Source organism: Podarcis melisellensis (genome assembly GCF_964234715.1).
Source record: "Podarcis melisellensis genome assembly, chromosome: 1".
Classification (NCBI taxonomy): Eukaryota; Metazoa; Chordata; class Lepidosauria; order Squamata; family Lacertidae; genus Podarcis; species Podarcis melisellensis.
In genome coordinates this window covers 8171797-8196601 of record NC_138528.1, presented here as the reverse complement: position 1 = coordinate 8196601, position 24805 = coordinate 8171797, and the positions used below count along the sequence as shown (strand labels likewise).

Sequence of the window (24805 nt, the reverse complement as noted above, 5' to 3'; positions counted from 1 at the left end):
GTGTGTGGAGCTCCACTAGACCAGATTCCTTGTTCCCTGCAGATAGGAAGGCTCCCTGCCTGCTGTTAGCGCTCCTCTATTTACTTTAAGGAAGAGATGGCTTTGCTCGTAACCAAGGGAGGCTGAAGGAGGGGTGTCCACTCCAGCGAAGTAAACAGAGAGGCCCACTAACACAAGGTCTCTGAATCTAAGACATTTTGTTCCACTTGTGGCCTGGAATAAAAGAAAAGCTCCTTAAAAGAGGGGGGCGCCTTCCGAGTGGATGCGCATGACACCCATCTGAACTCTTGATTAATTTCTAGCCATGTTTCCATGGAAGCAGAAGAGGGAATTGACAAGTGATGGCTGCAGTTCTGAGCTTGTTTTTTGTGTGGCTGGCTGATGCGGCTTCTGATTATTCCAAGCAGAACTGTGTTTTAGCTTTAAAAGAAACGCACCGCTAAAATTCATCAATGTCATTCTAAGTTTATTATTATTATTATTATTTCAGCTCAAACCAACCTGCCACATTTAGAGGAGTGGCACTTTAGGAGTCCCATCTTGTCTGCTTTTAGGAAAAGGAGTTTTATTCTTTTGCCGGTTGCCTGGTCAAGGAGGCTGCAACATGGGAGATAGCAGAGGGCAAAAAGCTACATATTAGGGCCAGCGCTTTGAGAAAAACAGCTGTCACAGTGTCTGATAAATTTCTGCCTCATCTAAAATTTATCTAAGAGCTGTTCAGCAGTGGAACGGTCTCCCTCAGGAGGTGGCGTACTCTCCTTCTTTGGAGGTTTTTAAGTAGAGGTTGGATAGCCATCCGTCATGGATGCTTGAGCTCTGATTCTGCATGGCAGAGCTTGGGCTATATGATGTCACGATCCAGCATCTAGAAGCAGAAATCAACAATAGGAACAAATGTGTGCCCAGCGCCCAGCAGAGGTGCCAGGTTCCCACAAGATTGGGGGGTGTATGTGTGTGCGCATGGTGCGCACTGCACGTGAGTGATGTCATGTGCATCATGAGTTGCATGCATGAGGATGAGCGCTCTGGAGGAGCCGGCCACTGGACTTGCAACATGCATTGTGTGTTGTACGTGTGACAACACACACGTGCAATACGCTCAGGAACAGCTGCATTTTAGTTGGGACATTAATCCAGGAGCTGCAGATCCTGTTTCCCCCCTTCCTTGATGTGGCAAAGAGCTGGGTGGGGGCAGGGGCAACGTGGCAGTGGCTACACCGCTCTGTTCTGAAACTCAAGCAGTTGGCCCAGGATCTTGCGGAGAGAACTTGGACGTTTTGCTTTGGCTGCAGGAGTGCTGTCCGTGGTCCTGAACTCACACCATGGACTCTCTCCAAGGTGCTGGTGCAACCAGGAAGCTTGGCTCTCCCCTTGTTGGGGCCAACATCCCTCTCCTTGGTGTTGGGCATCCCCATCAACTGCAACACACTAGTGCACAAACAAAACTAGGCTGGTAACCTTACTTGTGTAGACTTCATTATGTCAAGAATGGGTGTGTTAATCTGCCTTTGCACCCCTAATTCTGTTTTACCTGTAGAAGAGTTATTGCCATTGCATCCTATTAGGCACCTAGTTTTTTTAAAATATCAAAAGTGTTTCACGGAGAAAAATGGTATTGGGCTTGGGAAGTCAATAGCTGCCCAGACTGTGACTAGGGCAACCCAGTTAGATGGACAGGGTACAAATAATAAAATTATTATTCTTAAAATTATTATTGACCAGGGATATGACAAGGACGTCTTCCTTACTTTACTATTATTATTATTATTATTATTATTATTATTATTATTATTATTATTATTATTATTATTATTTCATTATCCTGCAAACAATAAATGTCAAGAAAAATGTCTCCAACATTAAGTAGCTCTCAATCTGCTCCCCAGTTGACTTTTTCCAATGCATTAGGCCTGCTGTTCCCAAGAGATTGGCCTTGTAGAGCCCAATGACTCTATGCAGGATCTTTGGCAAAGTGGCTCTTTGAGGGATTTACAAGAAGAAGTAGATTGATGGCTCCCTTTAGAATGCTGAAGAAATCAAGTGCTGCTCCAGATAATCCCATCCACCCAGCGGCAACCCGCCCATCCTGATCTTAACAATATTGCCCCTAGATACTAATTGCTGAGCTGTTTGCTCTGGGTGAGCATTCCTAAAAGAACGGTTAATTACCATAATCCAGATTCAGTGGCAGAGATTAAAAACACACACAACTCCAGATCTACACTGGGCTGATTATAAGGCAGTGGACAGAGTTTTCAGATGCAGACCTAAGAAAGCCTGTCCCTTTGAGTGGTGCACTTAATGGATGGCCTTGGGCAGTGGCTCTGCTGTTGTTTACCCTCGGCAAATGACCTTCTCCACATGGTGACTGCAATGGGGGGAAAAACAACAACCAAGGGAAGGCTTTGCAAATGATTTTGTGCATGTAAATTATTCAGCGCCGCTCACACACTTACAGGGTCAGAGTCATAAACCATTTGCTAAGTGCTGGACTGCTTTTACATTACAGACCAGCCTTGTAAATAAGACCATGAAAGTCAGTAGCCTGCCCCCCCCCCCCAAGGCTTCTTTTTTTACTACCGTGCTAAAAGGCAAGTAAGTAAGTATCTGGTACACAGGCTGAGACCCTATCTGCCCACAGACTGTCTCGCCAGAGTGGTGCATGCTCTAGTTATCTCTCGTTTGGATTGCACTCTATGTGGGGCTTGCAATGCACTCTTTGTGAGGCTACCTTTGAAGGTGACCCAAAAAATACAACTAATCCAGAATGTGGCAGCTAGACTGGTGACTGGGAGTGGCCGCCAAGGCCACATAACACCGGTCTTGAAAGATCTACATTGGCTCCCAGTACGTTTCCGAGCACAATTCAAAGTGTTGGTGCTGACCTTTAAAGCCCTAAACGGCCTCAGTCCAGTATACCTGAAGGAGCGTCTCCACCCCTATCATTCTGCCCGGACACTTGAGGTCCAGCTCCGAGGGCCTTCTGGTGGTTCCCTCCCTGCGAGAAGCAAGGTTACAGGGAACCAGACAGAGGGCCTTCTCGGTAGTGGCGCCCTCCCTGTGGAACGCCCTCCCACCAGCTGTCAAAGAGAAGAACAACTACCAGACTTCTAGAAGACATCTGAAGGCAGCCCTGTTTAGGGAAGCTTTTAATCTTTAACAGACTATTTATTTTAATATTTTGTTGGAAGCCGCCCAGAGTGGCTGGGGAAACCCAGCCAGATGGGCAGGGTATAAATAATAAACTACTACTACTACTACTACTACTACTGTGTTTTTAGACTGTGTGTAGAAGAGAAGAAGCTTGCTCCTGCATGGTCAGCATGGAAACCCAGGCTACTAGCTTCTTCCTCTTCCAGAGGAGGCTTGGGATGAAGCTAATAAGGCACTTTGCTAGAAGCCTTCAAGCTCCTTCAAACTTGCCATTTCCTCGGTTTCCATGGTCCTGGTGATGGCGTGCCAATTGCTTCCAAGGCGTCTGGGTACAGTGGTACCTCGGGTTACATATGCTTCAGGTTACATACGCTTCAGGTTACAGACTCGGCTAACCCAGAAATAGTGCTTCAGGTTAAGAACTTTGCTTCCGGATGAGAACAGAAATCGTGCTCCAGTGGCGCGGCGGCGGCAGCAGGAGGCCCCATTAGCTAAAGTGGTGCTTCGGGTTAAGAACAGTTTCAGGTTAAGAACAGACCTCCGGAATGAATTAAGTACTTAACCCGAGGTATCACTGTAATTGGTATGGGAAGCCTCTGGAGCAGTGATGTAAAAATCTGGGCCTGAAGACTCCCTAGGGTTGATGGCAGTGCTGGCGTCTCCTTGTAGGAGGATGGAATCCTGACCCAGATGGACCAGTGGTCTAACTCAGCAGCTTCCTATGTCCCTATGGTTGCCTTTTTCTACACTTTTCCCAACTCTACGATACCCTTTTTGAGGTGCAGCAACTGGAACCATGCGTAGTGTCCAATGTGTGGTCGCACCATAGGTTTGTCGAAAGACATTACCATTGTAGCAGTTTCGTTTTCAATCTCTTTCATAATTATTCCTAACATGAAACCTGCCCTTTTCATTGTTACCATACATTAAGTGGACATTTTAAGTGATCTATCCAGCACAATCCCAAGATCTCTTTCCTGGTCAGTCACTGCCAGTTCAAAACTCAAATGTGAAGTTAGAAAAATATCCCCCCCCCCCATTGACGTTTAATTACATGGATTTCCCATTTTACTGCCCCTTCACCCAGTTTGGGGAGGTCCTTTTAGAGCTCTTTGCAATCCTGCCTACATAATTTTTGCTCTGCAACATCAGAAAGCCAGACATCCACACAGAAGGCCCTATTCCTGTCTCTATGATTTGTTTTAAACTGTTTTTAATTGTGAGTTTTAAGTTAATGTCACCTGCCTGGAGTACTGATGATGAAGGGCGGGTAAGAAGTAGAATACATAATATTAATATTAATAAGCCTCCCCACTCTGTTCCCAAATACGCTCCAAAACCAGGTGACCTATTTACTGAGCATCCATCCTGATGGGAATAGGCAGGATTCAGAGACACAGCATCTGATCAGCAGAGGAATCAACTCCTCACAAGCTGATGAATAATCAAATGATGAGCTATCAGGTCACGTTCATAGGAATGGATGCATCTTCGAATTTTGGTTCCCTCAGTTTCTCATCTTTCCAATCTTAAATTTGCAAATGTGTGCTAATGGGCTAGAGAACCCATGTGAACTGAGTCAAATTTACCCCCTAACCTTGGCTACAGCTTATGCGCTGATGAATAATCAAATGATGAGTTATCAGGTACTATACATCAGGGATGCCAGACGTTTGTCAGCAGCAAATAAATTGGATGTTTTGGGAATCAGTTCTGTGCTGTCTCATGCCAGGTCTTTTCCAGCACAGTGGCAGAGGAGGTGGTCATTGCCTAGGGATGTAAGAAGGCATTGTTTTCCATCCTGCGCTATAGTCGTCTCATGCATTGCTGTTTTCTTTCCACTGCAGTTCATAATCTCATGGGCTGTCCCTTGTGTCCGCTAGATGACATTGCAAGGGATCGTTGCCTTAGGAGAGCGAAAAAATTCTCGGCCATCACCTCTTTAATCTTCTACCGTCAGGCAGGAGATATAGAAGTATACAGTAATCAGTCATACCAACAGGCTAAAAAATAGCTTCTATCCATGGGCTGTTAGGCTGTTGAACGAAAAATAACATAGCAAAATTGACTTGCAAGGTGGTGTGTTGTTTGATAAGAGATTGAGTGTTTGGGGGGGGAGGGAGGCTCGTTTAATTTCATTGTACACAGGTTGCACAATGACAATAAAGGTTTTGTTATTATTATTTCCGCCCAAACCACTGTTATGCGTCTTTGGTTTCTATGAAGCTTACACCATTTATTCCATAAATTACGTGGTCATTATGTTATTCGTGGAATCATAGAATAGTAGAATTGGAAGGGAACCCAAGAGTCTGCAATGCAGGATTCTCAACTAAAGCATGTTCAAATTCTTTATAAATGACTTGGATTAAGGAATTGAGGGGATGCTCATCAAATTCACAAATGACACCAAACTGGGAGGGGTAGCTAATGCCGCTGAAGACAGAATCAGAATTCAAAACGACCTTAACAGATTGGAGAACTGGGCGTAAGCTAACAGTGAATTTCAACAGGGACAAATGTAAGGTTCTGCACTTAGGCAGGAAGAATCAGATGCATAAATATAAGATGAGGGACACCTGGCTTTCTAGCAGTACATGCGAAAAGGTTCTAGGGGTCTTGGTGGACCACAAGCTTAACATGAGTCAACATGTGATGCAGCAGCAAAAAAAGCTAACACTATTCTAGGCTGCATCAGCAGAAGTATAGTGTCCAGATCAAGGGAAGTAATAGCACCACTCTATTCTGCCTTGGTCAGACTGCACTTGGAATACTATTTCTGTGCACCAGAATTTAAGAAGGATGTTGACAAGCTGGAACGTGTTCAGAGGAGGGCAACCAAGATGATCAAGGGTCTGGAAACTAGGCATTATGAGGAGTGCTGGAAGGAGCTGGGTATGTTTAGTCTGGAAAGGAGGAGACTGAGAGAAGATATGATAGCCATCTTTAAAGGCTGTCACATGGGAGACCATGTGTCTTTCTGGCCACAGGAGCAAGAGAACGAGTGGAGAGCCAAATCAGGAGGGCCAATGGCTTGGAGCATCGAAAGGTATAAGGCCATCTTCAGGTGAAGACCTTTTGCATGCGTGAATCTCTGTGTGAGCAGAGGCTTGTAGTCTACATCAGCACTGGTGAACCACTGGCCTGCGGGCTTATTTACTTATTTGTTAGTTCATAAAATTTGACTGTAGAAAAACCATCAAAGCGGGTTACAAATTAATTAGGCCCACCAGCTCCCGTTGTTTGGCCTGCAAAGCCATTTTGGTCAAGCCCTCCAGCCCTTCGTTCGCCAGGTGTGGGGCAGGTAAAGATGTGACTGCGCCCAAAGGGAGGGGGTTGTATCACCCTGTGTGTGCAGAGTTTTGCAAGTACCAATAGCCGTAATCTTTCTATATTTTCCCTGAAGCAGCTGCTTGAAGTTGAACTGTCAGATAGCTCAGGATTGGCTCTGAAAAGACTCTCAGTTATTCAGCCTAGCTGACTCAGGAGGATGCACAAATGTGAACAGGTGCACACGCGATAGTCTGTATCAGCACAGCACATCTTTCTTTGTTCTTTTAAAAACTTATATAAATGCATGTGCAGGGCAAAGAGGTCTGCCAAAGATAACACGCTTGGATTAAATGCTTGCAGTCTGGACTTTTGGTCCCATTTCATTCTGGGTGTCAGTCTTGTGAGTGGTAGAGGAGAAGCAGACGGGGAGAGGCACAACAGCAGCAAGCAAACTCTAAATTAATCAGCAGATTGGGAAAATCTGCTCATTGTTCCTGTGCCAAAGTAGGACTTGATTATTGTAATTGCACACACTGTGTGCGTGTATTTCAAATCTGGTCCTGGTTTTGGAAGCCAAGCTTTGGGAAACCTGGTCTTCAGAATTCATTCATCGCTAGCCAATTATCATCCACCACGTTTTACGCTCCAGCGTTTTCCCCTTGTGACATCGCAAGTTCATAAAATCGCCTTAGAACTAATATGGTTGTGTTTCTACAGCTTATTCCTTACAGCCTGTATTTTATTGATTCGTTATTTACAGCCTTAAGACCTTGCCCTTGGGCCAAAAAGTCTCTCAGAGAGGCTTACAAAAATCAGCACTAAGGTGGTCCATGACCTCAGGCTGATAATCTAAAAAGACATGACACAGAAGGAAAATGGAACGGGAGGGAGGAGGAAAATGCAAGCTCAAGAAAATATTCCCCAAACCAGATGTTGTTGTTGGTAGCTCTGGCTGTCCTATCCTAGATATTTGTTGCTGTTTTAAAACTTCCTTGCACGTTGGGGCAAAACAACTTAATTTCAAATATACACTTACAGGGTCTGAGCTGGTGGTGACTGACCAGGAATGAGACCTTGGGGTCATAGGAGAGAGCTCCATGAAAACATTGACTGGGTGTGCAGCAGCTGCAAAAAAAGAGCAAATTCCATGCTGTGGGTCAAGAAGGAAGGGATTGAAAATAAAACTTGTTGAGAAAACAACACCGTTATATAAATCTGTGGTGACTATGGAACTCACTACCACAGTGGACGGCTTCAAAAGAGGATCAGGCAAATGCGTGGCAGAGAGGGCCATCAATGGCTGCTAGTCCTCCCGGCTATGCTCTACCTCCACAGCCAGAGGCAGCAAGGGCCCAAAAGAAGTCAGACTATCCTCCACCAGGACCAGGGCCTTCTCAGTGATGGCTCCGACCTGGTGGAATGCTCTGTCCCATGAGACTAGGGCCCTGCAGGATTCAACTTCCTTCCGCAGGGCCTGTAAGACAGCTATTCCGCCTGGCTTTCAATTTGAACTTAGCCTGATCTTTTATTCCCCTTCCTTCCTTCCCTCCCCCTCCCCTTTTTATGAACATTACCCACTCTGGGATCCCACAGCTAATTCTCCCCTGGTCTCCTCGCTGGCCCAAATAGGACTAACTTAGCCAGCTAGCCCTGGTGATCATCTAATGTTTATTGGATGGATTTCCCCCCTAAATTGATTTGTGAATTCTGAATTTATTGCTATTCACGTTTACACGATTTAATGCTGTTTTTTGTTGCATCACTTAAGTGTTTTAAATCTGTTGTTAGCTGCCCTGAGCCCAGTTTTCTGAACCGGGAAGGGCAGGGTATAAATAAAAAATTATTATTATTATTATGATTATTATTATGATTATTATTATTATTATTCTGAATACCAGTTGCTGGAAATCACAGCAGGGGAGAGAGCTTTTGTGCTTGAGCCTGGTTTGCGGGTTTCCCACAAGCATCCGGTCAGCCCCTGTGAGAACAGGATGCCGGACTAGATGGGCCTGATCCAACATGGCTCATCTTACTCTCTTCTACAATGCAGAGCTGGAAGAGAAAGCCCTTCAGGGTTTAGTCATCGGTGGCGGGAAGCTCTCTTGGTGTTCCCTGTTGCGTTGATAGGAGTGTTTCCAAATACACAAGGGTGTCCTGATTTTAATCCGTTAAATGTGTTGGGGGGGCTGTAGCACTTTGGACGGAGCCCAGAACAAACTGGCAACCAGAGCTGCTTTTTATGTCTAGCAGCTCTAAGTATAGGACAGATTCTTGTGGCCCCCCAGGGCCTTCGCTCGGTGATAAGAGCACATGACTTGCATGCAAAAGGTCCCTGTTTCAACGCTCAAGCTCTCTAGATGGAGCTAGGAGAGATGCCCTTTTTTCTGCGGTCCTACAGAGCCACTGGGACGCGGGTGGCGCTGTGGGTTAAACCACAGAGCCTAGGACTTGCCAATCAGAAGGTCGGTGGTTCGAATCCCCGCGACGGGGTGAGCTCCCGTTGCTCGGTCCCTGCTCCTGCCAATCTAGCAGTTCAAAAGCATGCCAAAGCGCAAGTAGATAAATAGGTACCGCTCCAGCAGGAAGGTAAATGGTGTTTCCGTGCGCTGCTCTGGTTCACCAGAAGCGGCTTAGTCATGCTGGCCACATGACCCGGAAGCTGTACGCCAGCTCCCTTGGCCAATAAAGCGAGATGAGCGCCGCGACCCCAGAGTCGGTCACGACTTAACCTAACGGTCAGGGGTCCCTTTACCTTTTTAGAGAGCCACTGCCAGGCAGAGTAGAGCGCATTGAGCTAGTTGGACCAATGAATTCTACCACATATCCAGGGCAAATCACGCTGGTGTTGGTGCCCATAGGGAGCTTTGAGGCATCAGTAAAGCAGCAAGCGAATGTGGCTTGCAGCAACATGGGGAGACGTATCTGTTAGAATTCCTGCTCTGTGATTGCAGTCATGGGATTTTTATCTATCACATGACAGTATATGTTTTGACTCCACGGAGTGGGAAGTGACAGAGACAGGATGTTTGTGTTACTGTGTTCCGTGAAGTGGGACTATTGTCCTTTGTTCTTTTTCTCTTTGCTGCCTGATGCTAGAGAGAGAGAGGGAGCCATGTTGCAGTGCTCCGTGTGTGTTTATATGTAAATAAAGTAGATTAGCCAAAATGCTGAGTTGCTGAGGTCTGTCACGCATGATGCGCAAACTCTGCGGCTCCCTAAGTGTGCCGGTGTCGGTTGGCATCGGTTGCTGTGATGTTCAGGCTGAAGAAAGCTTTTGAAGCTCCCGAACGGAAGACCAGGAGGGAGAGAACATGCCAGTCGGGCATGTGTCTCTGCCAGGGTCCTACTCGAGTGTAGGCCGAGCTCCTGACAGTATCTACTGTGGGGGGAAATTCACATTTTAAAAAATGCAGTTATTTCTTAGCAAAGAACCATTTTCACTAGACAATGAGCGTCTCTTTCGAGATTTTAACCAAGGGAGTCACACCCATTTGCTCAAACTCTTTGCGGGCAAGTTTTCCAAGGCCACAGTGCGAAAATGCAGCCTCCATACCTGGTTGACAGGCCGGGTTGGCTTTGAAATCTGGATACAAATCATCTTGGTTCACCGAGGACCAATTCTGAACCTTAGTTCAATTCCATGCCACCATCTGCATGCCGTAGGAGCAGAAATGGGCATGAATATTCCTGCCAGAGAAAAAGGTGCTTTCTAAGGTGCTTCAAGACCTGAAATGTTTTTTTGCCTGAACCGGACACGTTTCCTGCATTTCAGGGGGTTGGACTAGATAGCCCTTGGGGTCCCTTTCAACTCTGCAATTCTGTGATTCTATATTTGAGAATACAATGGATGCTCGGGTTGCGAACGTGAATGTGATGCACGTTCGCAACCTGCAGCATTCGCAACCCATGTCTACGCACGCGCGGGTTGCGATTCGGTGCTTCTGCACATGCGCGATTTAGTGCTTCTGTGCATGCGCGACTGCCAAAACCCGGAAGTAACCCATTCCGGGTTTCAGCGGTCCGTAACCTGAAAAAACGCAACCTGAAGCGGCTGTAACCCGAGGTATGACTGTACTGGATCTCACAGCAAGCAGGGCGCGGGAACCTAGGGTCACGTGCCCATCCCCAGTGTGCCACAAAGTCAAATCTCAGGGCTTGTTGGGAGGGTGCCACTAGAGAGGCACTGGCGGGGCCCAGAAATCACCTGACTCCAGGGCCCCTCAGACTTGACACAGGGCTTAATATGAGGCCCTGTGTCCTGGTGAGGTGGGCTTTTCAAACACTGCAACAGCCCTATTTATCTTAGTGTCTGTTTAAAGTAGTTCTTATGCATTCTGTTGCACTTCTTCATTTTTGTTTGCATGTTGCCGTTCTGCTTATTTCACATTGTGATTAATCTCAGAGTTGGGGAAGTGTGTTACCGATGGCAGATGAGTGAACGAATTAATGAGTTGGTTTCTTCTGATTTTGCTGCTGCTGCTGTTTTGTTCCACTTGGGGCTCTTCCAGACGTCCTGCTTATTGAGCATCTGCTTGCACAAAGCTTACCTGGAGGGTCCTTCCAGGCCTCCATTTTATTGTGCATCCATGATGATTTGTTCTCATGATGATAGTGGGGCAGTTAGACACAATCCTGCTTTCAATTGCCTGTGAAAATTTCAGGGTAGACCATGGGTAGGCAAACTAAGGCCTGGGGGCTGAATCTGGCCCAATCAACTTCTAAATCTGCCCCGTGGACGGTCCGGGAATTGGCATGTTTTTACGTGAGTTGAATGTGTGCTTTTATTTAAAATGCACCTCTGGGTTATTTGTGGGACATAGGAATTCGTTCATTATTATTATTCATCCTGCATTCATACTAATTTGTTTGTGGGATATTTGCAAATCTTCCTCTGTCGCTTATTCAGCACTTCCCAGTGTGTTTTCCTTCAACTTTCCTAACCAGAACAAAAGCCTGTTTCTTTTTTTAAAGTGGATTTGCTGCGCTAGGGGAAAATAGTGCTTTAATCTACACAAAGCTAAATCTATGCCATGTGGTTGAATCTTTCCTGCAAAGGAATGCCAGTCTGGAGGCACCCATACACTCAACTGGAAGTGTACGCAGAGCGAAAAGCACGCAGCATTCACTCCCTACGTCACTGATAGCCTTTTTCTAATTTTGTTGTTGTTGTTATTTCCACCACACACTGTCATTGCGCCTTGTGCCATACTGACAGGCCCCTGCTGTCAAGGAGATTGCAATCTAAAATAAACAGTGAGAGAGGAGAGCGGTTGGGGTGGGGAAAGATTTTGGGCAAATGCCCTTACATCTACCCATAGCTTCCTTCAAGTGGGAAATGAGAACTAAGGCTGTGATCCTCACCTGGGAGTAAGCCCAAGAACCTCAAGGTCTGCCTCTCTCCATATGAACCTACCCAGACCCTGAGATCATTCTTGGAAACCCTTCATGTGCCTCTTCCATGAGCGGTCCAAAGGGTGGCAACATGAGAGCAGGGCCTTTTCTGCAGTGGCTTCCTGTTTGTGGAATGCTCTCCCTAGGGAGGTTCGGCTGGCGCCTTCATTACACACCTTTAGGGGCCAGACAAAAATGTTCCTCTTCAACCAGGTCTTTTGGCTGATTGACATCCAATGCCATTTTAAAATGTGTTGGGGAGTGGGGGGATTATTCGGCTGTTCTTGTTTTTATTTTTGTTATGTACAGTGGCACCTTGGAAGTCGAACGGAATCGGTTCTGGAAGTCTGTTCGACTTCCAAAACATTCGGAAACTAAGGCGTTGTTTCCAGTTGGCTGCAGGAAGCTCCTGCAGCCAGTCGGAAGCTGCGTAAGCCGTGTTGGACATCTGGTTTCCAAAAGAACATTTCTGAGCACAATTCAAAGAGTTGGTGCTGACCTTTAAAGCCCTAAACAGCCTTGGTCCAGTATACCTGAAGGAGTGTCTCCACTCCCATTGCTCAGCCCATACACTGAGGTCCAGTTCGGAGGACCTTCTGGCGGTTCCCTCACTGCGAGGTTACAGGGAACCAGGCACAGGGCTTCTCGGTGGTGGCGCCTGCCTTGTGGAATGCGTTCCCTTCAGATGTCAAGGAAATAAACTATCTGACTTTTAGAAGACATCTGATGGCAGCCCTGTTTAGGGAAGTTTTTAATGTTTGATGTTTTATCGTGTTTTTAATACAGCGGTACCTTGGTTTAAGAACAGCTTATGTTCCAATGATACCTCAGCTCCCCAGTGAAGATGCCTTTGGGGGAGCCTCTAGTTCAGAAGGGGAACCTTTCTCTTCTACCCAATCATAGAAGGGGATGGAGAAAGCCAGATGTTACTTATGGGTACCCAGATTGCCATCCATGTATTAGGTGTCATGGAAGAAATCTCCATGTCAGAGAAGGGCCTGTGAAGTGGTCCTGAAACCCAACAGTCTATCTAACCTCTGGAGCACACTACTGGTGCCTAACACGAGACCGATGTGAGCTGTGGCTGTGTGGGTGATTCTGGGTGATCCTGTCGATTTCTGTCAGTGTCTCACTTTTCCGTTCTTAAGCTTGGCTTTCCATATTTCTGCATCAGGTTGTGATTTCATTCGAAAAGGTCCCCAAAAATTATTTAGCGCCATAGTGCAGCCCTTTCCTTGTATGCACGTTTGTGTGCAGTTTTGCCTGCTGTACAGATTTTTTTGCAAGCTATTTCCCCTAACGGAATGCATTTTATATGCTGTTTTCTTTAATATGTGCCTTTTTGCACACATTACTTGGTGTTGCAAAATTCAGAATAGTGCAAATTTCAAACCATGACCCTGTGCTTTGGTTTGCATATTGATTCAAAAAGTGCAAATTAGCTACATTTGCATGGAAAACCAAATCTCTGTTAACCTCTGTGCCTAGTTGTGTGAGGTCTGTTGGATGGTGACAATTTCCTGATTTTGCTGGTTTTTCATACATATCCCCAGTATGGATTATGCTGGAAGGGTGCCAGTGAGCATGGCAAATGTAACCTAAGACTCTCTAGCAGGCACAGCAAAGCACAATTTGTGATTTAGTGCTGGATCTTGATCTCTGCTTCCTACCCTGCCGTTCAGTGGTGGTGTTGGCATATATGTCTGGGAAAGCAGGATTAGGAGGGACCAGATGGGCTGGAGAGGAGAGGCAGAATTGGCAGCCTTTGCCATACAAATCCCAAGAAAAACACTGGATATCTTGAAATTATCAAGAAATTTCTGGAAGAGTGTCTGCTGGCTGTAAACACATAGCAAGCCACACCCTTATTCATTCTCTCTCTCTCTCTCTCTCTCTCTCTCTCTCTCTCTCTCTCTCTCTCTCGCCCTCTCCCCCTCCCCACCATTTCTCCCTCTTCTCCCCCTTTCCCCATCCACACCCAATTTGTTTTTGTTCCTTCGCTGTCAGGTTTGGTTAACCGTTCTGCCGGCTTAACATCATTAAGCATCTCCTCTTACAAAAAAATAAAAATAAACCACCATCATTACTATTACTTGCAAAGCAACTGCAGCATCTCCCCCCCCCTTTTTTTTTTACAAAAGAGACTGGTCCCCAGGGCAATCGCAGCATCCTTTTTGCTGATTTGCTGCAGTGGCGACTGCAGCGCTTACACTGTGCCCTCCCCCCATCTTCCTCTGTTCTGCTTAACAGCATCCCTCCGTAGCCAGTGCAAGGGGGGGGGGGGAGAGAGAGAGAGTGTAAGAGGAGGGAGGGAGAGAGAGAGAGAGAGAGAAGCAGCGGCAGCGGCAGCAGCAGCAGCGGCAGCCGTGCCGAAACCCACTCACCTCTTCCTGCCTTGGAATGCTTGAGTGGTAGGAAAAGGCAGCACCTGACTCTGAGCCGAAGGAAAGGTACCCAGCCGTTCCCATCCTCTCCCCCAGCAAGATGCAAGCCAGCGCCGATTCTACGAAGATGGAATGCCTCTGGAGCAATTGGAAAGGCCAGGGTATATATTTTTACACAATTCTTCTGCTCCGGTTCTTTTCCTTCCTCCTTGCATGCCTGAAAAAGATTGCATGGGGGAGACTCGTCGCGGAGAGTGTTTTGCATCCCGCTATTATTATTACCACGGCTGCTTCTTTACCATCAACATCTCCAGGGCCCTTGCATGCTTTTAATGTTTTCTACACATTTCTGTTTGGAATTACTGCTGTCTCGAGAACAGAAACGAGAGAGGCATCCCAGGCTGGTGGGGGTCTTTTAACAGGGTCTTTTATTCCCCGCTCCCATTTGTTATTATTATTTTTATTTAAATGCAACATCAGCTTTCCTTCTCGCTGAGAAGGTTCGTCTTGCCTATTGCTGGGTTTTGAGTACGGCTGCCCTTAAATTAGCGCGATCGCTCAGCCAAGTGTTTGGGAGAGGCGATCAGGAACCTGGGGGGGGGGGGATGTTTCTGTCTCCGGTTTCGGCTGCTCTGTGGTGGTTGTGTTTTGGAAAGAGCTTAGTGCATCGGTTTGGTTTTGTTTTTGTCAAGGGACACACCCATTGTGTTAGCTCTGGTGAGACCATTGCAACTCGGGCGGCAGTTCAACTTGGTCCTGAGAGCCCCTTGCTCAAACCATCTTACCGCCTTTTCCTATCACCTAACTTTGGTTTTTCCCACAGCCAAGGACTTGGGCTTTTCGAAATCTCAGTGTGCCGCTGAAATAAAGCATTACCTATTGTTTTTATTTAAAGCCCACCATATTCCCAAAATAGTTCACGGTCATGGTCATCTGTTGAGAAAAGGAAGGCAAGGGAATAAGGTGCTACCCTTCCGTCACAAGAGATTTATTTTGAACGCTGTCCCACTGGGTGTGGCATTCTACCTTCTCCTTGCCTTAACACTGCTTTTCAGCCATTTTTATGCAGACTTTGCGGCTCTTTGCAACCTTCCTTTGTTGTGGTGGGAGAAACAACTCTGTTTCCCTGCACAGCCATCTCTTACGCATTTTACCAACCTTTTGTTTTGTCACCTTTTTTCATTTTGAAATGCTCCTTCGTTTTGCCAAAGCACATCTTCCCCATCAGTGTAGAAACAGCATTGTTTGTGTTCCCCTGGAGTGTGAGGTTTACATTCAAGCTGTGTCTAACTGAAAGGGCCTGTGTGTGTGTGTGTACGTGTGTCTATTGAGATGTAATTTCAGAACACTGCAAAAAAAGAAAAAGAAAACCGACCGCCTTGTTAACTCAAATGGGATTTGACAGTCCTTTGTTGAATTGGGATGTTGTTGTTTTGATGAATGAGATATGAACAGGGTGTGTTGAAATTGAAATTCCTTAATGGAATCTGGCTCAAAGATTCCAAATTTTTCAAAATGATGCTTCTATATAGAATGTAGAATAGATGTTCCTACCATTTATCAAATGGTCTATAGTATCTGATCTTGTAAGTCGATTTGAAGGCTAGGATTTCAAAAAGACAGATGTGTTTGCAGGAATGAAATTACCCCGGTATTATTATTATTATTATTATTATTCTGATGAATTGTAAGATAGAATCTTCCATCCACTAACTTTTTTGGGGAAAGACGTGTTTGCTAAGTCAAGCTGTTGAATTAACCTTCACATGACACAATGCTGTGCATATCTGTTCAGAAGTAAGCCCTATTGAAGTCAATGAGGTTTACTCCCACGTAAGTGTATAGGATTGCAGTCTTAATGTCAAATTTGTGGGTTGTTAGTAGAAAACATGTCTCTCTTTTTTAAAAAAAATCTACCGCCATAGATGTCATATGTTGTCATTTATTTCCACCTCAACTGTTTTGAAATCAATAGCAAATATTGCTTAAAATAGACTGGAACACCACAGCCCATATTGCAATAGAAATCTACAAAGCTGGAACAAATCCTCAATATTTGCTTATTGCAGGTAGGGCAAGTGTGATAAAATTATTTCTGAATAAGCCATGCAATCTGCAGGTGTAACACTCTAAAAGCCATATTAGTGAGTTGTTATATTGGAGGGGGGAATATAGATCACCATTGGGGGGAGGGAAAAAAAGAAATTTTGATTTCCTAAGAAAGTCTGGACATTTTCCCTTGTCTTTGGTCATTTAATAGAAATGTGCGAAAATCATAGAGGGAATTAGGCATGGATATGGGGGTTAGACTGAAAGGGAAATAGAATGGTGCCTTGAGAGGTGGATGACTATATGGACCGAGCGAAAAATATTGTGGGTTTAAAAATGACCAGCAAACTAGGCTTCTCAATCATAACAACATTTTCGTATGCAAGGGTTTCAGGCAAAAGCTGATCAATGAAACGAGCTTTGGAATGCCCAGCCTTACCACATGATTTTTGTAAACATCATCTGGTGATTGAAATTGGCTGAAGAACACCATGGCAGAAATCTACAGTGAGCTTCAAAATTCAGGGGGGATTAGAGGGCTGTTTCACCTATTCCCACAGAAACAAATCTGAGTTTCTTCTTCTACCTACTATTCCTCTTCATTTCATTTCTCTACTGATTTATATTTTTAAGAAAAATACCTTAAAGCTGTGTACAACCTACATTAAAACATCAAATAAAGCAATCCAGAATAAAACATTCCTGAAGGAAGTCAGATATAAAGCAGCTTAATTATCAGGAAACTAAAATGCTATCTTGAAGATTTCAAAACGTTACAAAGGAGGTCAACAACATTTAACGCAGCAACAGCAATAGATATATTCTGTGCTTATGATCATATTTTATTCTCTTGCTAATTATTCTGTTTTAAATGTGCATGTTATATTTGACCTTAGCAATGTTTTCTTTCGAAATGCTTAAGATAATTTTTTTCCTTTGTTAACTTTGATGCCCATCCTGCCAATGGCGGCTCATGGCGGCTGGCAGCTGTGGAAGCTCAGGCTCAGTGACCTGGGTCTGCACTAGGAGGCAGCCAAGATGGTCTCTGGCCTCTTCAGCAGCCTTGGCTTTTGTAGCTGGAGTCAGTCCGGACCCCACCCTCCCAGGCCAGGCAGGGCGGAAAGGCCTGTAAGTCAGGGAGCAGGTCTTCCAGGGCTCACAGCCAAGATGATTTGCCATAAAAGCGCACCTCAACAGCCGGCCAATCCTGGCTTTCTTGCAAATGTGCCTGTTTGATAACATGATTTGCAACACCTTGCAGCGCAATTCATAAGTTACATTCACCTAAAAAATGTAATGTGCAGAGAGGCTTTTATTTTTACCTTTGTCGAGTTAAGATGCTCATTTTCCTCACTCTGCAAACCAGATTTCTTCTGGTGGGTTTGTGGGCATGGAGCGTGGATGGGGAACCTGAGGCTATAGAAGGGAGAGAGAGTCGATTCCCCTTGCAATCCTACCTAATTCACAATTTTTGAAGCAGTAAGAGAGACAAAGCACAGCCAGGGTTCTTTTTTCCGCCCTGAATTTTTGCAGTGTGGTTCTCCAGCCAAGTAATAGAGGAGGTTGTGCGTAAACACGCACATACCTGTGAAAAACAGCATGCAATACTGCATCATATTAGGAGAAATTGCTGTGCCAAAAAAAAGTATATGTTAGGCAGATTTGCATACAAACATGCGCAGAGGAGAAATTCGCATTGAAATGCTGATGGATCTTCACAAGGGCATTTTTCAAGCAAGATTCGCAAACTGATGTGGAGAACGGACCTGAAGGTTGGAAAAAGGAGAGGCTGAAAGTGACAGCTCTGCTCGTCCCCACCTGTCGCCCTCCAGATGTTCTTGGCTCTCCCATCAGCACCACAAAATATGTTCAATAGGGAGCGGCAGTTCATAAAGAGATGGAGGGCACTAGGTTCCTCACACCTGTCCTGTATTAATATTACTGGTGGGAATCCAGCAACAACTGGAGGACCGCGTGTTCCCCATCCCTGTCTTGCATAGACATAGGTAAAGGTAAAGGGACCCCTGACCATTAGGTCCAGTCGTGACCAACTCTAGGGTTGTGGCGCTCATCTCTCTTTACTGGCCAAGGGAGCGGGCGTACAGCTTCCAGGTCATGTGGCCAGCATGACTAAGCCACTTCTGGCGAACCAGAGCAGTGCACGGAAACGCCGTTTACCTTCCCACCGGAGTGGTACCTATTTATCTACTTGCACTTTGACGTGCTTTCGAACTGCTAGGTTGGCAGGAGCAGGGACCGAGCAACGGGAACCCACCCCGTTGCGGGGATTCAAACCGCCCCCCTTCTGATCGGCAAGCCCTAGGCTCTGTGGTTTAACCCACAGCGCCACCCGCGTCCCTTGCATAAACATAGCGCATAGTTAAACTGTGGCACTCCCTCCCACAGCAGGCAGTGATGGCCACCAACTTGGACGGCTTTAAAAGAGGATTAGACTGATTTCATGGAGAAGAAGACTGTTGGTGGCTACTACCCATACGGGCTGTGCTTTGCTTGCATTGTTAGAGGCAGCTATGATTCCGAACACCGGTTTCTGGAAGCCACAGGAGGGGAGAGTTGTTATTGCACTGGAATCCTGCTCCCTGGTTTCCCACAGGCATCTGGTTGGCCCGTGTGAGAACAGGATACTGGACTGGATGAGTAGTTGGCCTGTTGCAGCAGGACTCTTCCTCTTTTGTTCTTATGGTGGTGCTTCCTCCCTGCCTTTGGTCATTTTATTCATTGGTAATTCTTGCATCCTATTCTGTTCCCTTAGCAAGTCCAGAGCTGCTTACACGGCTTCCCAGGGGTTTCCCCCATCCAGGCACTCATAAGGCTTGGCTTCTTCCATAGTAGACTCTTCGAACTTTGAGAATTCGGAAAGGTATTTATGTCATGAAAAGTCTGATGTTGGGACTTTGTTGCACAAGACCAGCAATAAACGTCCGTTGCACAACTTCAGTTTGCTGGTATGTGCTTGAATCCCACCCGTAATAATAATAATACTTCATGCCATTGGAACAGAGCCCTACTGCGAATATTGTGCGTTGGTCACCGTGCACTGATCTACACACATAAAACAAATTCACGCACATGCATCTTCCAAAAACCCAACCCAAAACCCATTAAAACCGTGTTTATGGAAGGCAACCTTACTCGGCTATGAGTGATCGCCAAAGAAGAAATAATAATGATGATGATGATGATAATAATAATAATAATAATAATAATAATTATTATTATTATTATTTATTACATTTGTATACAGCCTTTCATCCCTAGATCTCAGGGCAGTTCACAACATAAAATTGCAATATAAAAAATAGAAAATACATTATAAAAATAATGATGAAAACAAATACAATCTCTCTGGAAGCGCTGTCTCTATTATACTATTTGTGTAAAATCTTGAGTTTTTACAGAAGGATTCAATGCTAAATACCGTATTTACGTGAATCTAATGCGCACCTCGATTTTAAAAACCTTGAAACCAACAAAGTACTTGCTGGCGCCATCAAATCTAATGCGCACCCTCGTTTTCACGATGTAATTTGGCCAAAAACGGTGCACATTACATTCAAGTAAATACGGTAAATGTGTTTATGGTTGCTGTTCATAGAATCGTAGAGTTAGAAGGAAGCCCGGGGGTCACCTAGTCCGACCCCCAGCAATGCAGGAATCTTAGCTAAAGCATCCATGATAGATGACCATCCGACCTCTGCTTAAAAACCTCCAAGGAAGGAGAGTCCACCACCTTCTGAAGGAGTCCATTCCACTGTCGAACAGCTCTTACCATCAGAAAACTCTTCCTGGTGTTTATTCAGAATCTCCTTTCTTGTGACTTGAATCCATGAGAAAAGTTTGTGGTTGGCTATCCTATCTCCTCTCAGGCTCCTCTTTTCCTGGCTAAATTCCATACCCAACTCATTCAACCATTCCTCATAAGGCTTGGTTTCTAGACTCTTGATCATCTTGGTCGCCCTCCTCTGCACATGTTCCAGTTTGGCAATAGACTTCTTAAAGAACTGGACACAGTATTCCAAGTTTGATCTGACCACGACAGAATAGAGCGGTACTATTATTTCCCTAAATCAGGACACCATGCAGCCTAGAATAGCTTTTGCTTTTTTTCCTGCTGCATCACACTGTTGACTCATGTTAAGCTTGTGGTCTATTAAGACCCCTACATTCTTTTCACATTTACTACTGGCAAGCCAGGTGTCCCCCATCTTATATTTGTGCAGCTGGTTCTTCCTGCCTAAGTGCAGAACCCTACATTTTGTTACCTTATTGTTAGTCAATTGCTCCTCTGCCTTGTGGGCTGTGTTGCCAGAACTTTCCAGCACAGTTTTCTTGGTTTGTAGCAGCTCTTCTTCTGTGCCCTGTGTTTGGCCTCTTTCTAGGCCCTCTGTGAAATTCCTGCTGTGCCTCAAACTAAGTTTCTAAGTGGACAAGTCGGCCATTTTCCCCATTCCTTCCTATAGGTATCCATCTATAGATGGGCTAAGTTCCATCTTCCCAGCTTGTTGAGAAAGATCGTTAAAATGTAGGTGTATTAACTCACCCTCCTCTAGAAATAGGAGGCAGCTTCTTATAAAAGATAAAATGACCAGTATTAAAACTCCCCTACACAGTTCAAGCTCCACCTCAAACTGTGGTTTTTGTTAACCACAGTTGAAGAGCCCACACAATGGTTTGACCTTCCTGCTGTACATTAGGCAGAGCAGGGTTTTGTTTATTTGCTATCATTTTCCTTCGGCTCAGCGCTCAGGTTCGTAAGTTCAGCCTTGTCTCCATGGTGCGACTGCAGCCTCTTAAGGCAGAACAGTTTCCCATCTCCATGACACAACAGCCTCATGAAGAGAAGCCATAGTTCTGTGGCTTCCTAATGGTTTGTGGATTCAGACATAACAGCAAATCCCACTTAAACTGGGTTTGAAAACCAGCTGCAAACCATGGTTTAATTTCTTGGGTGGCAGCCCTCCCAAGCCATGGTGTATATACAGTGGTACCTTGGTTTACGCACTTAATCCGTTCTGGAAGTCCGTTCTTAAACCGAAACCATTCTTAAACCACAGCACGCTTTCCCTAATGAGGCCTCCCGCCGCCGGTGCCCTTCCGTTCTTAGACCAAGATAAAGTTCGCAAACCAGGACACTACTTCCGGTTTTGCGGAGTTCGTAAACCGAATACAGTGGTACCTCGGGTTAAGAACTTAATTCGTTCTGGAGGTCCATTCTTAACCTGAAACTGTTCTTAACCTGAGGTACCACTTTAGCTAATGGGGCCTCCCGCTGCCACCATGCCGCCAGAGCACGATTTCTGTTCTCATCCTAAATCAAAGTTCTTAACCCGAGGTACTATTTCTGGGTTAGCGGAGCCTGCAACTTGAAGTGTCTGGAACCTGAAGCGTCTGTAACCCAAGGTGCCACTGTTGTTCGTAAACAGGGCTGTTCTTAAACTGAGGTACCACTGTATGTGGATGTAGATTCAAGCATATCTCCAAACTATGGTTTTAGAAACCATGGTTTGGCATGATGTCTAAATGTTCCCCAGGAGGGAGGGGCAGCGTTTGTATATTGTATTCTTTCTCCAACATATGAAACCCTTTGTAGTAGCCTTTGGGATCCAATCCATTGCCTTTCTAAGAGCACCAGGTTTTTTGTATGCTTGTGATGTGTTTAAAATGGCCAATTTCACATCGGAATGATTAACAATTTCTCATTTTAGCTGAAGGATTGTGGGTACTGTAGAAATTAGACTTTCTTCTGAAGTATATAGTATGGCGTCTGGTATCTGGTAATACAGTGGTACCTCGGGTTAAGTACTTAATTCATTCCAGAGGTCCGTTCTTAACCTGAAACCGTTCTTAACCTGAAGCACCACTTTAGCTAATGGGGCCTCCTGCTGCCGCCGCGCCACTGGAGCACGATTTCTGTTCTCATCCTGAAGCAAAGTTCTTAACCTGAAACACTATTTCTGGGTTAGCGGAGTCTGTAACCTGAAGCGTATGTAATTTGAGGTACCACTGTATGGTGATCCTTCACCTCACGTGTTGCAAGAGGCTGGATGAGATCAGGATGAGGAAGGTGATTATGTAGTGCCATCAATGTACATATCAATAGCAGAAAGCAAACGGGCAGGTCTCTGCCCCATGGAGCTTACAGTGTAAATTTTGCCAATGAAGGTTGGGGGTGGGGTGGGGTGGGGAAACAACAACAGTGTTGACTGTGTGTCGGTACTGATACAGGTACTTAAATCCCCCCCCAGGTGTCAGAGTCTTCTGTGAGGTAAATCAGTTCTGGCACCACAACACTGGTCTAAAACAAGGCTTTTTGCTGTTGTTAAGCACATGTACAGAAAATCCTGATGGATGAGTCAAAGGGTCTGTCTGATCCTGACTCTTATTTCCAAGAGTGCTGTGAAGGAAAAGGCTTGAAGGCAGCACAGGAGGTGATATTCATATAGGGAGAAATATATATATATATACTGCCTCCTAACATGGTTCATTTAGCAATCACAGCTTATGTCAGAGGTGGGGGACCTCAGTGTCAGGGGCAAAATGCAGCCCTGTGGTCCTCTCTGTCTGAGTTGTGGGGTGCTCCAAGGCCACGCCCCTTCTCCCCAAGGTTCCTTGCCTCTGGCTCCGCCCACCACTGCCAAGTGCCCATCACATGGTTGCTCAGAAGGGAGTGAAGCTCTTGGGCTGAAAAGCGTTCCCACCCCTGGCTTATGCTGTATCGTTTTAGGGAAATGAAACTTCATTTCTGCACATTTCTTCAGTGAGGGGTCTTTAAAATACCTTTTTGGGTGTGAAGAATTCAAATCTGTTATTTTTGTGATTGGGCTTGGTAAGTCTACATTTGATGAAGCTGCTTTCAGAAAACCAAGTGTTTTTAATTTTACTTTCTGAAAATGATAAATAATAGTAATAGTAATAATAAATATGATAATATAACTGCAAGTACTTGGCAATCGTTTTTTAAGGATTTCTATGCAATGGCGCTGTGGGTTAAAGCCTCAGCACCTAGGGCTTGCCGATCGAAAGGTCGGCGGTTCGAATCCCCGCGGCGGGGTGCGCTCCCGTTGCTCGGTCCCAGCGCCTGCCAACCTAGCAGTTCGAAAGCACCTCCGGGTGCAAGTAGATAAATAGGGACCGCTTACTAGCGGGAAGGTAAACGGCGTTTCCGTGTGCAGCTCTGGCTCGCCAGAGCAGCGATGTCACGCTGGCCACGTGACCCGGAAGTGTCTCTGGACAGCGCTGGCCCCTGGCCTCTTAAGTGAGATGGGCGCACAACCCCAGAGTCTGTCAAGACTGGCCCGTACGGGCAGGGGTACCTTTACCTTTACCTTTATGCAATTTTATATACACTTAATTTACCAAGCAAAACTAAATTGTGTTAATTTAACTTAAATATCTTTTGAATTGCCAAGTTGCAACCTTTTGATCGGCAAGTCCTAGGCGCTGAGGCTTTAACCCACAGCGCCACCTGCGCTCCCGCTGCTCAGTCCCAGCGCCTGCCAACCTAGCAGTTCGAAAGCACCTCCGGGTGCAAGTAGATAAATAGGGACCCCTCATTTTTGGAATTAGCACCCCTCATTTTTGGAATTTGAAAGCTGAAAAATTCCACATGTCCTATGTTGATGGCCATCTAATCCTCATTTAAGGTCTTGTAACACAGTGCCATTGCCCCAATTTGTGGCAGCAAATTTCATAGGTCAGTTATGCATTTGGATTAGGCAGGTGCTGTCTTCTCCCATGTCCTGACTCTACCAGTCTACATCACTGGATAAATCCCAATTTCTACTCTTACAAAAAAGGGAGAAAATCTTCTCTCTATCTACCTTCTCCAGACCCTGAATAATTTTATAAACCTCCCTCATAATCCTTCCCTTTGCCATCCTTTTCATCCAATTGAGAAGTCCTAAATGCTTTAACCTGTCCTCACAGATAAATTTCTCCAAACCCCTGATCATTTTCTTCACAACTTTCTCTATGATGCTGTTTTCAAGATTGAGTGACTAAGAGCAATGCATAATGTTGCAAACATAGCTATGATGATAACCTTTATGATACCTGCAGTTTTATTGAACATTCCTTCCCTAACAAGCCATAGCATAGAATTGAACCTTTGTGTAGTTGTCTCTTGTTAACATTGATGTTCTAATAAAAAAAATTCCTTCCAGTAGCACCTTAAAGACCAACTAAGTTAGTTCTTGGTATGAGCTTTCGTGTGCATGCACACTTCTTCAGATACAGTTATCTGAAGAAGTGTGCATGCACACGAAAGCTCATACCAAGAACTAACTTAGTTGGTCTTTAAGGTGCTACTGGAAGGAATTTTGTTTTGTTTTGACTATGGCAGACCAACACGGCTACCTGTCTGTAATTGATGTTCTAGTTGAACTGGTTGTGGAACACACCACATATTTAAAGCACACGTCTACCACATTACCCCTGTGTTGATGCTAAATGAATGCCAAAGGGTTGGTGAAGTGTTACCTCTCTTTGCAGAAGCCATGCTGCTTCTTTCATAGCAAGGCTTGTTCTTCTTTCCT

The 24805-nt window shown here is 45.3% G+C and overlaps 1 protein-coding gene across 3 annotated transcripts in view; it reads left to right on the top strand.

The window, feature by feature from the left end:
* The window catches only part of RTN1 (reticulon 1), a 129878-nt gene that overhangs the window by 85161 nt on the left and 19912 nt on the right, over window positions 1-24805 (top strand). The window contains exon 1 of one of the 3 annotated variants that reach the window (XM_081911029.1): window positions 14114-14362. The exons of the other annotated variants lie outside the window; for them this stretch is intronic. Within the exon in view, the coding sequence (XP_081767155.1) occupies window positions 14302-14362 (61 nt within the window). The 5' untranslated portion in view covers window positions 14114-14301. Of the gene's footprint in view, window positions 1-14113; window positions 14363-24805 lie in introns of those variants that run through there. 3 annotated transcript variants of the gene reach the window in all.